The sequence below is a fragment of the Alligator mississippiensis genome, chromosome 5 (assembly GCF_030867095.1).
Source record: "Alligator mississippiensis isolate rAllMis1 chromosome 5, rAllMis1, whole genome shotgun sequence".
Classification (NCBI taxonomy): domain Eukaryota; kingdom Metazoa; phylum Chordata; order Crocodylia; family Alligatoridae; genus Alligator; species Alligator mississippiensis.
In genome coordinates, this window is record NC_081828.1 from 197,871,239 (window position 1) to 197,886,605 (window position 15,367).

At 41.8% G+C, this 15,367-nt stretch overlaps 1 protein-coding gene across 3 annotated transcripts in view; it reads right to left on the reverse strand.

The window, feature by feature from the left end:
- The window catches only part of PFKP (phosphofructokinase, platelet), an 88,977-nt gene that overhangs the window by 35,588 nt on the left and 38,022 nt on the right, over positions 1-15,367 (reverse strand). For all 3 annotated transcript variants that reach the window (XM_006268139.4, XM_059729165.1, XM_006268138.4), the window contains exons 5-11: positions 13,606-13,771; positions 11,946-11,990; positions 11,727-11,835; positions 9,852-9,947; positions 8,519-8,611; positions 1,591-1,716; positions 886-950 (exon numbers count right to left, since the gene is read on the reverse strand). In XM_006268139.4, coding sequence (XP_006268201.1) covers positions 886-950; positions 1,591-1,716; positions 8,519-8,611; positions 9,852-9,947; positions 11,727-11,835; positions 11,946-11,990; positions 13,606-13,771 — 700 coding nt within the window. The remainder of the gene's footprint in view (positions 1-885; positions 951-1,590; positions 1,717-8,518; positions 8,612-9,851; positions 9,948-11,726; positions 11,836-11,945; positions 11,991-13,605; positions 13,772-15,367) is intronic.

A 15,367-nucleotide genomic window follows, 5' to 3' on the forward strand; every position in this document is an offset into this window, starting at 1 on the left:
ACTGACTGGCAGCCTCTGCCCTGGGACTAAACCAAAGTTTATAAGAATCATTGAGGATATACCCAATCAAAGTATTTAATTTCAGAGACTAGTGAAAGACATTTTTAAAGAGTGATCATAACATACTCTCTGGAAAGTTTGTCTGGAGATACTGGCTCATATAAGGAACTACACCAATTAACCAGCAGTCACTCACTCTATCCAAATAGTGACTTCCCAAATTCAGACATTTAAGAACAGAACAGAGATGAAATAATTACAAGTGCAACATTTTTAAAAACTGGAAATATGAAAGGAAACTGAAAATATTAATTTAAATATCTACTTTATTTAAATGTACCTCTATTATTATTTAATATTATAGTCATATTTAATTTGAAAATAAACGTTTAAAATAATGAAAATGATAAAACTCACTACATTACAGAAGGCTAGCAAGTGTTACTGATAGATGAAAGATGTTTTGTCATTAAACACTTTGAAACAATAATCATGTTAATTCTCATATTAACTTTCCCAGATTGCGTTCATATTTGTACTTGTTCTATCTTTTCAAAGATTTAACATTACTCTTAGAGAAGTATACACAATGGATTCACGCTAGAAAACTATGTAGTCAGTTCCAAAAATCACATAAAAGTAAATACATATTGTAGATAGTTTAATTTGTTAATAGAGAGGTCTCCTTTCTCTCTAGAATATAAAGTTATGCTAGGATTAAATGTCTTAAATAAAACTGTAGCTAATAAGTGGCTTGCTTTCCATATCCTTGAATATGAAACTGTTGATATGAACTTTTCTAGATGACTATCTTAGTGTTAATAGGAAGGAAAAGCAGTTCAGTTTCCACTACGGTAAGTGCACTGGTATGAATGACTGCCATACCTTCCTCGAAGCTGCACAGCCTCCTTAAACCTTGCTTCATCCATTGCCTTCTGTACTTCTTGAGTCTATATAAAATGAAAAAAAATTAAAAGGTCAGTTTAAAAGCAAAGTTAGTTTGTAAACAAATCTGTTCTGATGCAACACCTCAACTTGGAATACTGACAGGACAAGCTAATGCTTGATTCATTTTCTCGTCACATGCCAGACATCAGCATTCTGGCAAATGTTAATTACCATTTCTACAGAGGACAATCATGTTTCAGAGACAATGACAAGAGCATCACCAAGGGGCATGGAATAACAACTCATTTATTGTATATTTTATTTTTAAAGTTTAAATTGGAATTGCCATTGAATATTTTTGGAGGAAAAAAAACAGATTTAAATGGATGAAGAATCTGTTGTCAAACAGTTGAGGTGCAATATGGAAAATTCAAGATTTCACTTAAAAACAGCTCTAGTTTCTAAGTCAGAGAGTGGGGGTAGGAAACAAAGCATTGCATTTGTCAGTGGTTACCCCTAAAACAACTCCAGAGTAATTATACTCAAAGACAACATTCCTAGAATTCATTATTCTGAACACGTTAAGTGTTCCACTCATCTCTGATGATGTGTTAAAACTGATAACAGACCACTGATTGTTGCACATAGTACCCTGTTGTACTTAATGAAGAACTATAATGTGGCACTTCTCCAGGAACTCACCATCTGCACGCACTCCATTAAAGGCAGACGTACAGCCTGGTTTCCAGACAGGGACACAACACAAGCAGGAGTATCTGGTGTAGCTTCAAGCAGGGCAAGGACGGCTTCCACACCCATACGGCTTGCCTGCAGATAAAATAAAGAAATAGGATGAAATATTCAGAGATGCACTCACAAGCAAATTAGCTACACTCACAAATACTGGCAAATACCTAAGACTTCTCTTTACATCCAGATAAAACATGCAGTCCTTAATTTGATGAAAGCTCTTTTACTAAACAGTGAAGCTGCTCTCACCCTGTTTCCCCTCCATAGTCAGGATTGATAAGAATTTTTATGAAAAGGATTAGATATATTTCAGAAAAGGGCTTTTTTTTTAAGCTATCTCCCTACGTACCGATATGGTCCCCATTTACAGCTACATCTGTATATGGGTACCTATGTGCCTCGGGATTAAGGGGAGCCAGCCAAACTGGTGAGGATTTACTGGGATTATAACAAAAAGCCCCTTCTTGCCTGCACCCCCCATTTCGTGCATTTCTTTTTCCTTCTGAGTACTGGCAGAGACATAGCACACTCATTGCATGGGTGCAGGAAGGCTTGGAGCAAGCCAGAAAGCTGAAATGGCTTTCTGTAGGACAAACCTAAAAACTACATCTACATATCAATTGAGTTAAGTGTCACTAAAGAAAACAAAAGAACTAAAATATCCACTTCAAAGCAAAGCCTGTAAGGAACAAGACAAGCCAAGGTGCACTGAAAGCATGACTGTAAATATATCTTGGTGAACACATTCCCCCTTTGACTGAGACCTATTTCCCAAAGCAAACTTCCCATATCTGTCTAAAGTTTATGCTAAATCAGTCTACTCCATCTAACCTAACTCACATATTGTCCCCAGTGGCCTTTGATCCTCACTACCTCACACTGCATGTTTATATATTTCTTACAGTGCATTTTTATATTTCACCTGTCTCATCCTTGCCTTGGCATTTTGTATTTTATATTTTATGCTTTTAAACCCTTAAGGAATGTACTCCCTGTAGAATGAAGTTACACCCTGGACCACTGTTAAAAACTGCATTCAAATTGTAATTGGTATGTGATGAAATCTGCTATATTGGGCTGGTCCCTTGAGTGAATGCAAGTGTGAGTCAATAGATAAATGAATGACAAAGCAAAAGCCTCTGGCTGTTAACTGACAATAACCTAACCAGTGGAATTTACCACCACAAAACTCTACTATACAAGCCATTTTAAGCTAATTAAGCCACCTGAAAACTGCAAGGACACAGCCATTGAATCAATCAAGTCAAGGGTGGACTCCCCAAACTACAAGATTTGGGTGAAGCCCTCAGTGACTTTAACTAACAGCTTTCATGCACTACTCCAGGCCCATGTGAGACAACGACCTCCAGATTGGGCAGCCAATACGATGCTGGGGGATCATAAATCTTCCAGAAAGGGATAAAAGGCAGTGAAGCGTGACTGTCAATGGCGTCCCTCTCATCCAGCACCCGACCTACTGAGAGAGAAGGACTAGCAGGCGACCCCCTTATGAAGAAGACATTGCCCTGGAAGAAGCTGACCATCGACAGCAGATTCCAGCACTCCGGATAGGTATATACCAACATTGGTGTTACACTACTATTGCAGCAATTGTGTGTGAGTGTGTGTATGTGTGTGCCAATGTGTGTTAAGGTGGCCAGTACCCCTCATAACTCAAAGTTTGCATTTATGATTTTATTGGTAATTTCACATCCCGTACAATAAATTAGAATTCATTATGATCCTACAAGCTGGTCCTTTGTAGCCAACAGAATGAGTCTGGACAAATGGTACAACCCTGGCATACCGGAGAGCAAGGTCTGGGGAAGTCTGGGGAATCAGGTAGGCACCTGGGGCTGGAGAGAAGACCAGGCAGTTTAAAGGGAGATGCTGAAGAAGGCACAACATTCGGCATCTCCTGGAGCAGGGACCAGGCAGCTGGACCAAGGAAAGGGATCAGCAAAGCTGAGGACCCTCTCCAACCAAAACCTTGTGGAACATTGGGACCCCAAGAAGCCATGAGTCAGGAGCACCCCAGAGTGCCTGGAGGGTTAAGTAGCAGCGGACGGTGGGATAACAGGGGTCTTCCCTATAAGCCCAGGAGCCAGGGTCAGGGGAGAGAAGATCAGGTCCTGGCTGATGGCCATGAACCAGTAAGAGGAAAGGACAGTACCACTGCGGGTATTGGGGACTGGGATAAACTCAGGCAGCCAAGGCAAAGAAAAAAATTGCCTAGCACGCTGGAGAGGAAAAAAGAGAAACAGCGTGTAAATCGGGACAGGGGTAGCCCTAACAGAACTTTGACTTGTGTGGGGAACAACCGCGATTTTGGGGCTGGACCCAATGACCTGCGAGGTCCCTTCCAGCCCCTAGCAATCTATGAAAATCAAACCTTTTTTTTTTCCAGCTTTCTTTGAATTATGGAATTAAGGGACAATATAGGCCGGGAGAAAGATACCTCCCTCCCTTTTGGATTTAGGGTCCCTGGGGGAGAAGACCAACAGTTGGGAGGAAGGAACCCTCTTTCTTTAGTTAGGTCCTCATTATATATAGATCAATCTCCTACACTTGGGGCTTTTAGGAAGCTTTAGTTTATAGGGACTGAAATAAGACTGGAAGGGACAGGGAAGCATAGAACAGGACAAGCCTGGATAATCACAGAAATACAGAGTCCTCAGTAGGGAGGAGTGGGGATGACAACCAAGAAGGAGAGAGAGAGAGAGAGAAAGGGGACAAAAGGTAGAGTGATCCAACAAGTACAGCCAAGGACAGGACCAACCAGGAGAAACCAAGGCCAAAGAACAGGATAGTAAATAACACAGTGGAGTTTGGGCAGAGACCCCACAGATATCTCGCACTCCAGGCCAGCAGAAAATAGTGAATGACCACCTGAGAAAAAAGGGGCAGGGTGTAGGGGAGGTGGAGCCCAGTGAAAGATTGTGGTTCTGTCAGATGGACCTCTGCACAGAGAACCATCCATCCACCCGAATAGTCTTACAACATCAAGGCATGGCAGATAAGCGTGGAGAACAAACCAGGGGCCAAGGTCATTGTAACACAACAGGGCAGGTAAAGGGCACCCATTTACTCAGACTACGCATATATGTTGTCTTCAGATCCACACATCACAGTTGTTATTACTTTAGGTACTGCAAGGTAAGTAACAAAGGCAAACTAAGGGCTTGGACACAAGATGACAAATTTCACTTGTGTACAAAAAGGAGATCTCTGCAACACATTTACTAGAACCCAGTTTAGAATTATCCTGAGAAAAACGACACTAGTGTAAATTACACCACAGGTATTGTGCACTCGCAGTTATCTCAGGATAACCATTTGATCAGTGCAAACATTGCCTGCTCTTCCGGCACCTTGGCATGAAGCACTGCAAGAATGCTTTTGCTGTTGTGGCGTATTTTAAATTAACAACACCGATGGCATTTGTTTACATGTTCTACATGTGTAGGGGAAAGGGTGCTTTAATTAGAGTGGCTTTGAAATCCACCTCCTGGCTTTTGTACAGGCACCTTGAAAGGAGTTTCCTTCCAAAACCAAGGGGAAGTAGGGAGAAGAAGGAAATTGGGAGACATTACCGAAATTAATTGATGTAGTTAATTAAATTAGGACTGCTGCAGTGTGCTGAAAGAGAGTAGAACTGGAATGGACTGGGAGTTGTAGTGAAGGAGTTTGATCCAGGGAAATCTGGAGTCAGCTGGAAGGTCCAAACCAACCCAGTCAAGGCAATAGGGATCAGAAATAAATGCTCAGAGAATTCACAGGGCACATAAGCATCAGGTTGGTTCTTAGTCCCTGGGAACACAGAGGTTAGATTTGGACAACTAAGTCAGACAACATTGATGTTATTACTACGTTCACCAGAAGGATAAAGACAAAAGGGCATAGGTAAGTAAAGAGCTGGAGACCTGGGTAAAAACTTAGCAAGAGGCACCTATAATGGGAGCTTTAGCAATGTTCCCAGCAAGAGAACAGGACAGTCGGTTAGAGCCCTGAAATGTTTATATAATAATGTGAGAAGTATGGGGAACAAACAGGACGAACTGGAGGTCCTAGTACAAGCACTTCCATATTGTAAGGCATGGGGGGCTTTAATTATTAGAATATCTGCTGGGAGGGAAACACAGCAAATTGGGAATAAGCTTTTGATATGGATGGTAGACAGACCAACTAGGAGGGAAGATCTTTTTGCCTTACTGCTCACAAACAGGGAAGAATTGGTTGAGTAAATGAAGGTGAAAAGTAACTTGGGTGACAGGGGAGTACAGTGACTATAGAGTTCAAGATCCTAAGGGGAGGAAGGAAGGAGAGCAGTAGAATAAGGACAATGGACTTCAGAAAAGCAGACTTGAGCCAACTCAGAGAACTGTTGAAAAAGATCCCTTGGGAGGCAAGTCTGAGGGGAAAAGAAGTCAAGGGGCTTTTGTACAGATGCTTGTGCTGCAGTGCTGGGCACTTTTAAAAGTGCCTGGCACTGGGTACATGAAGTTGTATAAGTGGTGAAATGCAGCAGCGGACTGTTGAACTAAAACACACAGAAGGTGTTTTAGTTCAAAAGTGTACCGCCGCCATTTTCTGCATGCTGACATGCATTTTGCCACTTATACAACTACATGCAACACAGCGCAGTGCACAACAGCTCATGTGCAGAGCAGACTCTATTAATCAAGTCTGTTCTGACCTGCCAGATATCTGGTGTGTTGCAAGACGAAAAGGTATGTGTATAAATGCCCCAGAAGAACTAGCTGTACTTTAAGGAGGCTCTTTAAAAGCACAGAAGCAAACTAGATGGAAGAATGGGAAGTGCAATAGGAGACCAGCCCAGCTGGAGTCTCTTCAAGGAGCTGAAATTCAAAAAAGAATCCTATAAAAAGGGGAAACTTGATTATCTTAATAATGAAGAGTAAAAGAGCACTGTTCCAGCATTCAGGGAGAAAATTAGGAAGGTAAAGGCACAATTTGAGATGCAGCTGGCAAGGGACATAAAAGGTAATAAAAGTCAAAAAGTAAGAAAAAGACCACAGAAACTATAACTCTCTTACAGAATATGGAAGGCAATCTAGTTACAGATGATTCAGAGCACGCTGAAGTATTTAAAGCCTTTTTAACTTCAGTCTTTACAAACAGGGGTAGCTCTCAGATGATAAGTGATGTTGGCAGAAAAGATAGGGAAAGAAAGAAACAGCCTAGACTAGTAGAAAAACAGGTTAGGAATTAGAAAAGCTGGAGTCAGGAGGGCCAGATGGGAAGCCCCCTAGGATAACGAAAAAAATGGCCAAGGATACTTTCAAATCAGCACCACTGAAGGAATTGGCAGAGGTAATTTTGGAGCCACTGGCTGTCCTCTTTAAGAATTCATGGAGGTTGTGAAAGATCCTGTGTGACTGGAAAAAGACCAATATAGTGCCCATCTTTTAAGAAAGGGAAGGAGGAGGAGGAAGGTTGATGCAGATCAGTCAGTCTGATCTCAACTGGAAAGATCATGAAGCAGGTACTCAAAGAATCTATTGTGAAGCACCTAGAGGAGAACAAAGTGATCAGAAACAGCCAGCATGGATTCACCAAGGGCGAGTCAAGCCTGACCAGTCCGATTTTCTTCTATGATAGGATGACATGGCCTGTGGATAGGGAAGAGCAGATGTGATATACCTTGACTTTAGCAAGGCTTTTGACACCATCTCCCACAACATTCTCATTAACAAGCTAGGAAATACAGAATAAAGATACTGTAAGATGGACACACAGCTGGTTGGATCACTGTACTTAATTCACTCATGAATGGCTCAATGTCTAGTTGCGAGGTGGTAGCAAGAGGTGCTCCCCAGGGTCTGGGTCTGGTATTGTTTAATATCTTCAGTTATGCTTTGGACAATGGGATTGAGTGCACACTTCGCAAATCTGCAGATGACAGTAAGTTGCATAGAGCTGCAGATACTCCAAATAGTAGAGCTAAGATCCAAAACAACCTGAATAGATTGGAAAAAAAATGGTCCACAATCAATGAAATGAGATTCAACAAGGACAAGTGCAAAGTCCTGTACTTGGGATAAAATACTTGCATGCATAAATACAGACTCAGAAATGGTAGACTGCAATACTGCAGAGAAGGACCTGGGGGTTACAATAGGCCATAAACTGAATACGAGTCAAGAGTGTGCTCTTGCCAGAACAATATGTTGTTGGATTTTGTTGCATTAATATAAATGTCACTTGCAAATTACGGAAAGTGATTCTTCAGCTCTATTAAGCACTGGCAAGATTTCACCTGGAGTACTGCATCCAGTTTTAGGCCCCACACTTAAAGAATAATGTTGACATTTTGGAAAAAAGTCCAGCGTAGAGCAATAAAAATGATTAAGGGTCTAAAAGGCACAATTTATGAGGAAAGGTTGAAAAAAAAGTGTTATTTAGTCAGGAGAAGAGAAGGTCATGAGAGGATTTGGTAACAATCTTCAAATATCTGAAAGGCAATTACAGAGAGGACAAAGATGGGCTTTTCTCTGTGGTTGCATGGGAGAGGACTAGGAGCAATGGCCTCGAGCTGCAGCAGGAGAAATTGAGGTTGGGGATTAGGAGGAACTTTCTGACTATGACAGTGGTCAACCATTGGGATAAGCTACCTAGAGAAATGGTCCAATCTTCATCCTTGGGAATCTTCTAAGCACAGGTTAGATTTACCTTTGGCTTGAATGGTTTAGTCAACGATGATCCTGCCTTGACAATAATATGCTACCTTGAGCAGGTAGCTGGACCAGATGAACTTGTGAGGTCCCTTCCAGCCTTACTTTCTTATGATCCTATTTTTGTTGAGATCTACATTTTTCCAGCATTCCTGGACAGAGACAGGTATTAGAGGTTCACTCACCAAAATTCTATCAAAAGCTGATGGTGTACCACCTCTCTGAACATGACCCAGTATAGTCACACGAGTGTCAAATCCCAGGCACCGAACCACAAGCTGCAAACAATTTCAAAAGTAAGTGAGAAATATAAAACAACAGGATTAACATAGTAGTTATACAGTATGCATACATTAGCAAAAACCTTTTTGGAAACTTTTGGTATTATGATCATGATATTAGACTATATAATCATGATACTGTAACACAATTAATGTTGGTAAATGTTCCCATTTTACACATACATTTACACAACTACCCCCCTAATAATTAGATTATATATATAGAAAATAATGTGGTATACTTTTTCATGTACAGAATCTAATATTTGGAGGCCTGTCTTAAACTTGCCCTCCCAGCACTGAGGGAGAGAAAGCAGCAGGGGTTAATGGAGTCAGGAAGCAAGTCTTTTTAAAGATTTATTTACACTCTCATTCTCTCTACAAGATTCAGTTCCAATTTTTACAGCTTCCTTGGTATTTTAACACGCTGTGGTCTGTGGAACAAGGAAGCAGTGTTTACTTCAACCAAAATTTAAAAAGTAACAACTAGTTTCTATACTTTTACTTAAAAACTCTAGTCAAAGCCAATTTGTATTTCATTTGAAAAAACATAATTGTGTACTGATGTATCAAGGACTGTTGCATCATTTTAGTGTTCCTCAAAAGCGTCAAACTAACAGCGGTAAAAAACAAAGTCTTGTAACCATACACTGGATAAAGCACAGACAATGTAATTTAGTTTCTTCATACCATCCTTACAGTCAATGTGTTCCAAAATCTGAATAAAAGGATCATTTCCAAGAATGACATGGTAATTCCAGTCTAAATGCCTGCTAAATCCTTGGCCTCTGATGATGTGAGCATTATTATTGTGATAGGAGCTTAACGGAAGATTACACAACTTCTTCCAAGAACATAAACTGATAATGATTACTGCTCTAAACCAAATTTTAACAGACTTTCCAGCGATCAAATAGCTGAAAACACCCACTTCATTGACTACCCTGTACTTTAAGTACATGGGCACACATGCCCAAACATACACAAATATACACATACACATACAGATTCCAATCAAAAACTCAAATAAGCCATCAGAAAAAGACCCATTTACTTTGATGAAATTTGAGTTCAGGCTACAAGTCAAAGGTATAAAATATAGCTTGCAAGTGCTGGAAGAAACTGTTTAATAGAAATTTCCATGGAATTTCTATATTTATCAATAAGTAGAAAGCAAATAGCACCAAATTAGATATAGTGCAAGTAGAAGGAGCACTACAGGGAGAACGATACTTACATCTTTAACTTGCTCTGATGTTATGGCTTTGTTGTGAGAATCAATGGCACCTTCTGCTACAATGATAATATTCAGCCTTTTCTTTCGTGCACGGTTCTATGGGAATAAAAGCATTTGACCATTGCAAAAAGGCCAAAAATACCAATACAGTACAATTTTGAAAACAAATTTCTGTATGTTCAATTCCAAAGATAATGATAATTAAGGATTCTTCTTCTCTTATTTTCATATTCTCATACATCTTATGCATATGCGGGATTTCCAAGGGCAAAGTGAAGTGTTCCATGATAGGCAAAAGCCACAAATAGGCATTCGGGGCATTTATACACGTACACATTTGTCTGTTCTGATGCACCGGAAATCCAGTGTGTCAGAGCAGACTCAATTAATCAAGCTGCTCCACTTGCAAGCTGATGCGCCCAGCATTGCGTGGCATGGATTTGTATAAACAGCGAAATATGCATCAAAGTTGAGAAAATGGTGGCGGTGAGGTTCTGAACTAAAACACCTTCAATGTATTTTAATTCAAAAGCACACTGCCGCCGTTTTCTCAGCACTGACGCGCATTTCGCCATTTATACAAATGCATGCGCCGCAGTGCCAAGCACTTTTAAAAGCACCCTGTGGTTTGGCACAAATATGTAAATGCCCTCAATTTCTAACAGTAGCAATTTTCCACAGCTAGAAATGTTTCTGGGAGATGGAGTAGTACAGGCATCCGACATGCAACTATCCCTCTCCCCTGCTCCTCAGACCAGGTAACCCTGGTCTGGGGAAAGCATGGGGAACAGCAGCTGCTCCAGTCCTCCCATTCCCAGTGCCCATGAGCTGAGCAGACTGACCAGCGCAGCAAAACCTCTGCCCATGATGGCCTCACACCAGAGTGAGAAGCAGCAGGTGGCTCTGCATCCCTTGATGTGGGGGTGGAAGGGGATCGGTCTATGGGATGGGCAGGAGCAGCTGCCCCTCCATTCTTCTTCAGAACAGGGTGAACCCGGCCTGGGGAAGGTACATGTGTCGGTCCCTGCCACTCGATTCCTCCCAGGGCTAGGATGAAGCAAGCAGCACCTCCTCCTCTCATCTCCTCCTGCCAACCAGGGTGACCCCAGTCTCAAGAAGGTACAGTAAGCATTTTCTCACAAATCAAGTGCTCCTGGAGCATTTATACACATACTTTTTTCTTCACAAACATGCTGATCTGTGCTGCATGCAGTTGTATAAGCAGCAAAATGCATATCAGCATGCAGAAAATGGCAGTGATGCGCTTTGGAATTAAAGCACTTCCAGGGTGTTTTAGTTCAAAAGCGCGCCACTGCCATTTCCTCAAACCTGATGTACATTTCGCAGCTTACGCAACTGCAAGTATTGCAATGCCAGGTGCTTTTCAAAGTGCTTGGCATCGTGGTGCTTGCATGTGTAAAAATGCCCCTCGTATCTGGGAGAAGTCAAAGGAAGGAAAGTGTACAAGCATTTGTTCTTCTGGGAGAGACTGTCTGAGGAGCAATTTCGACTGGATCAGAGATGGGTTATTTTAATTCCAGAACTGCCATTTTTTTATTCTGAGAGAAAGTGTGCAAATGCCTGTACATCTGTGGTTTCTACTGGTAAAAGCTGTCCCATAGAAATGCAATGCCCATATGTGGTCAGAGAGAAAAAACAAAAACAGGTCCGTTGTGGCAATGTGCAAAGGGGCTGCGGCAGCCCTAGAAGGAATCACACAGTGATTCAGTTAGGCCAGAGTGCCACCAATGAAACCAGTAGCAAAAAATCTCATTGAATGGGACTTGACCTATGCTGTTTAACTGGCAGGTACTACTTCTCAGGTACAAGTGTTTATTCAGCATGCTGAATATCCAGGATGAAGTAACAAATTACCTCAGACAGCTTAACACACATCTTATCCTCCCATCCTTCTTCTGGAGGGTACTCAGGAATGAGTACCCAATCTGCACCACAAGCTAAGGCACTCACAAGGGCTAGATACCTAGTAAGTACATACAACAAATATCCAAATAAGCAGGGAATTACAAATCTGTTTCACAGTTGTTTAAAATAAATTTTTTCTAGATACTAACTGGTGAAAACAGTACATACCCACAGTGTCTTCCCATAACCTCCAGAACAAAGGTCCTCTGATGGCTATAAAATGACAAAGAAACATCAATGCAATTCAAAGCACCGATCCAAATCCCACTGAAATCAATGGAATGTTAAAAAATAACACATAGTAAACCAAAAATAAAGTTTCATCTCTAGTCTGATGGGACAGAGAGAAAGAAGAAAGAAAAAAAAAATTCAGAAAAATCAATGCAACTTTTCTAAAACGCTTTGTGTTCTGCGGCTGCTTACATATGTTTTAAAAAAAACAAAACCACGGCACTTTACTTTAAACTCAGTGCACTCCCGTGGCCAACCCAACACAAGCCCAGAAGAGTCATCGCATTAGCTGGACCTGGCTCGCCCAGTGTCTGTATAGATTGGGTACTTTAGGGGGCATTTTTTGGTGCTTCTATTTAATAGCTGGTTAAATCAGCTTTAGATAAAAGCGCCAAAAAGTCCCGTGAAGCACCCGATCTATACAGACACCGTGGAGCCAGGTTAAACTCATGTATTGCTGCTTCCATTAAGGCGCTATTTAAAAAAAAAAAAAACCCTCTGTAAGCAGCCATAAGACATTACCCAGACACAAGGTTTGGTTAATAAGAAATATGGTTGCCTGGTGACTACAATTTGTGACAGGAATAAAAGCAACTAATGAAACCAATATTTTTTTCTCTCTCCTGAATATTTAAACAACTTATTGTAGGGCTGCTTTTTTTTTTTTTTTTTAAAGAAACAAAAAGACTTAATTTAAAGTGAAATAAAATTGTAGAAGTCATAGCAATGTCACTTTAAATACTGTAACATATAATTATCTTTCAGTAATTAGATGTGCTGACTATCAGATAATTAGTAAAGTAAGATCATTGTCTTTTTAGTCAAGAATAAATCTAGATCAAACATTTTTTTAACCTGGCAAAGGAAATATGAAGGAAGGACCCAGCTTCTAGCACGCCCGTTCTCTTGGCTAGAGTTTGGTTTTCTGGCAGCAGTCCATTATTTCATGCTACTGCACATGCCTGACAAAGTGAGAAACATCAACCCAAGTGACAACATAACTGAGTTCTAACTATACATTTATTCTCACATGGCTAGAGAGGATTCCCACTTCTATCCCACCAATCCTCTGACGTCTTTAGTTGTAAAAGCAGAGAGCCGCCACAAAGTTTGCATTTTTATGTGGAAAGCAAGTGATATATGAAGCTCTGTGCTGCTCTTCTGCATGGAAATTAATTTCACTTTAGTTTCCTGACAATGAATATAACCCAAAGTACTTAAAAAAAAAATAAATAAATAAAGGAAAGGCTGGGGTAGAGGGGAGAAAGAAGGAACACCACTTTTAACACTGAAGTGATGGTCTGATGGATGAACTATTACATTTTTGCTTCTGGAGATATGAGGTTAAATGTAACACAGACTTGCAGTCTAATCTTTGTCCCTGCTGCATGTTTGCTTATATTTCAAAGGCACCAGCGACTTTGGAACAGTTTGGTCTGACTCGCATCCTCTGATCACAAAATGCTCAGGACAGAAATAAAGCCTTGTTGCATTTTAGGACAGAACATTCACAGCACATTCTCTTAAGTTATCAGTTACTTTATTTCAATGCCATTTACTTTTATACCTACAAATGTATCTTTTTTAATCAATTTACCTTTGGGCAGTGGTCATAATTGCATCCACAACTTCAATGATTCTGTGCAAGGCTGAGTCAGTTCCTATGGTCATATCAGTACCACAGAAATCATTATCAATGGACCCAACCATACCCACAATGTTGAGGTAAGCATATTTCTTAACTGCCTCTTCGTCAATCTTGCCTGCAGAGAAATAACCATAAAAAAAAAAAGTATTTTAACAAAAGGCAGCTCTAATGACATGAAACTGGTGGCAAATGGCATGGCACAGTTGAAAGTTTTGGGTCCTTTAACCAATTCTATAGCAGAAGGGAAAAGTACTGAATATATACCTATATGTAACCCACCAATGTAACTTGTGTATAACCTAAGTAAACAGGGACTGCAATGAGATGGCACTGCTCAAGTAACCAGTAGGCATTTTGTAAACAAAACCACACTTGACCACAAAAGTAACAAAAACAGGAAAACCCTTTAAAAAAGGTAAAAAACCAGAAAAAAGAGGGAGGAGGGGTGCAAGCCATCCATAAAAAAGCAAGCAAAAAAACCTGTGAACCCCAAAGACTCCTGAGTGCTTGGCCAGCTGCAGGAAAACACTTTGTCCTCAGGACTGCGTAAGACTTATGCAGAGTTTCTGTTGTTCCCTTGTCTTATGCTTATATTGTAACTTGCTATACTCAATAAATGCTCTTTTCAAAGAACAAACAGCTCTTGTCCAAGCCCATTTTCATGGCTTCAGCTCTACCACTTGGATTCTAACATTAAATGTGGGCAACAAAACGAAATTATTAGACTTTTCAGGGCCTCCTAACCCTCCCTCACAAGCAGTAGACAGGACAGAGTGAGGGGTGAGTGGAGGGCGCAGGGCTTGCAAGCTCCTGGGGGAAAGCGGTGCCAGCAGCCTCGGCCGCGCCGGGGAGGGGAGAGGGGAGGAGGCGGGGGGGTGCGCACAGAGCACCCCCAGCCAGCACCAAACTCCTAACTGAAGCTGCTTCTCTGCAGCTGTGGGGGCATTGCTGCCCCCCCACCCCCAGGAATCAGAGCCCCACGTCTACAGAGATGAAGCTTCAGCCAGGAATTTGGTGCTGACGCTGAGGGGGAGAATTATGTTAGCCCTTCCTACTGCAGTGCAGGATCCAGAATGTCCCTGGCTTGTCCTGTCCTGTCCGAGCCCCAGGACCCTGCACTGCAGCTTCAGCCAAGAATTTGGAGCTAGCTCCAAGGGAGAAAATCCTGAGAGCCCAGAGTGTCCCTGCCCTGTTTCGAGCCCCAGGACACTGCACTGCAGCAGCTCTGGGAAGGGCTCACAGGATTTTCCCCCTGGAGCTAGCAGTGGATTTCTGGCTAACGCTGCTGCAGCGCAAGGTCCTGGGGCTCACGAAAGGGCAAAAGAGGGGCGCTTTGAATCCTGTGCTGCAGCAGCTTCAGCCAGGAATTTGGCACTGGCTGAAGGGGAGAAAATCTTGCAAGCCTTTTCCAGAGTCACTGCAGTGCAAGGTCCAGAGTGTCCCTGCCGTTTTGAGCCCCGGGACCCTGCGCTGCAGCAGTTCTAAGGCTCCATGCCCCCACAGTTACAAAGAAGCGGCTTCAGCTAGGAATTCAGTGCTGGCTCTGTTGGCGGGCTGGGGGGGAATCCTGCAAGCTCTTCCTGAAACTGCCCCAGCACAGGATCCTGGGGCTTGGGACAGAGCAGGAAAAGTATGTGCTCCACCCACCAGGAATACAGGGTACCAGTGGCACCACCTCCCCCCAACAGTTTGCATGCCCTGCTCCCTCCTA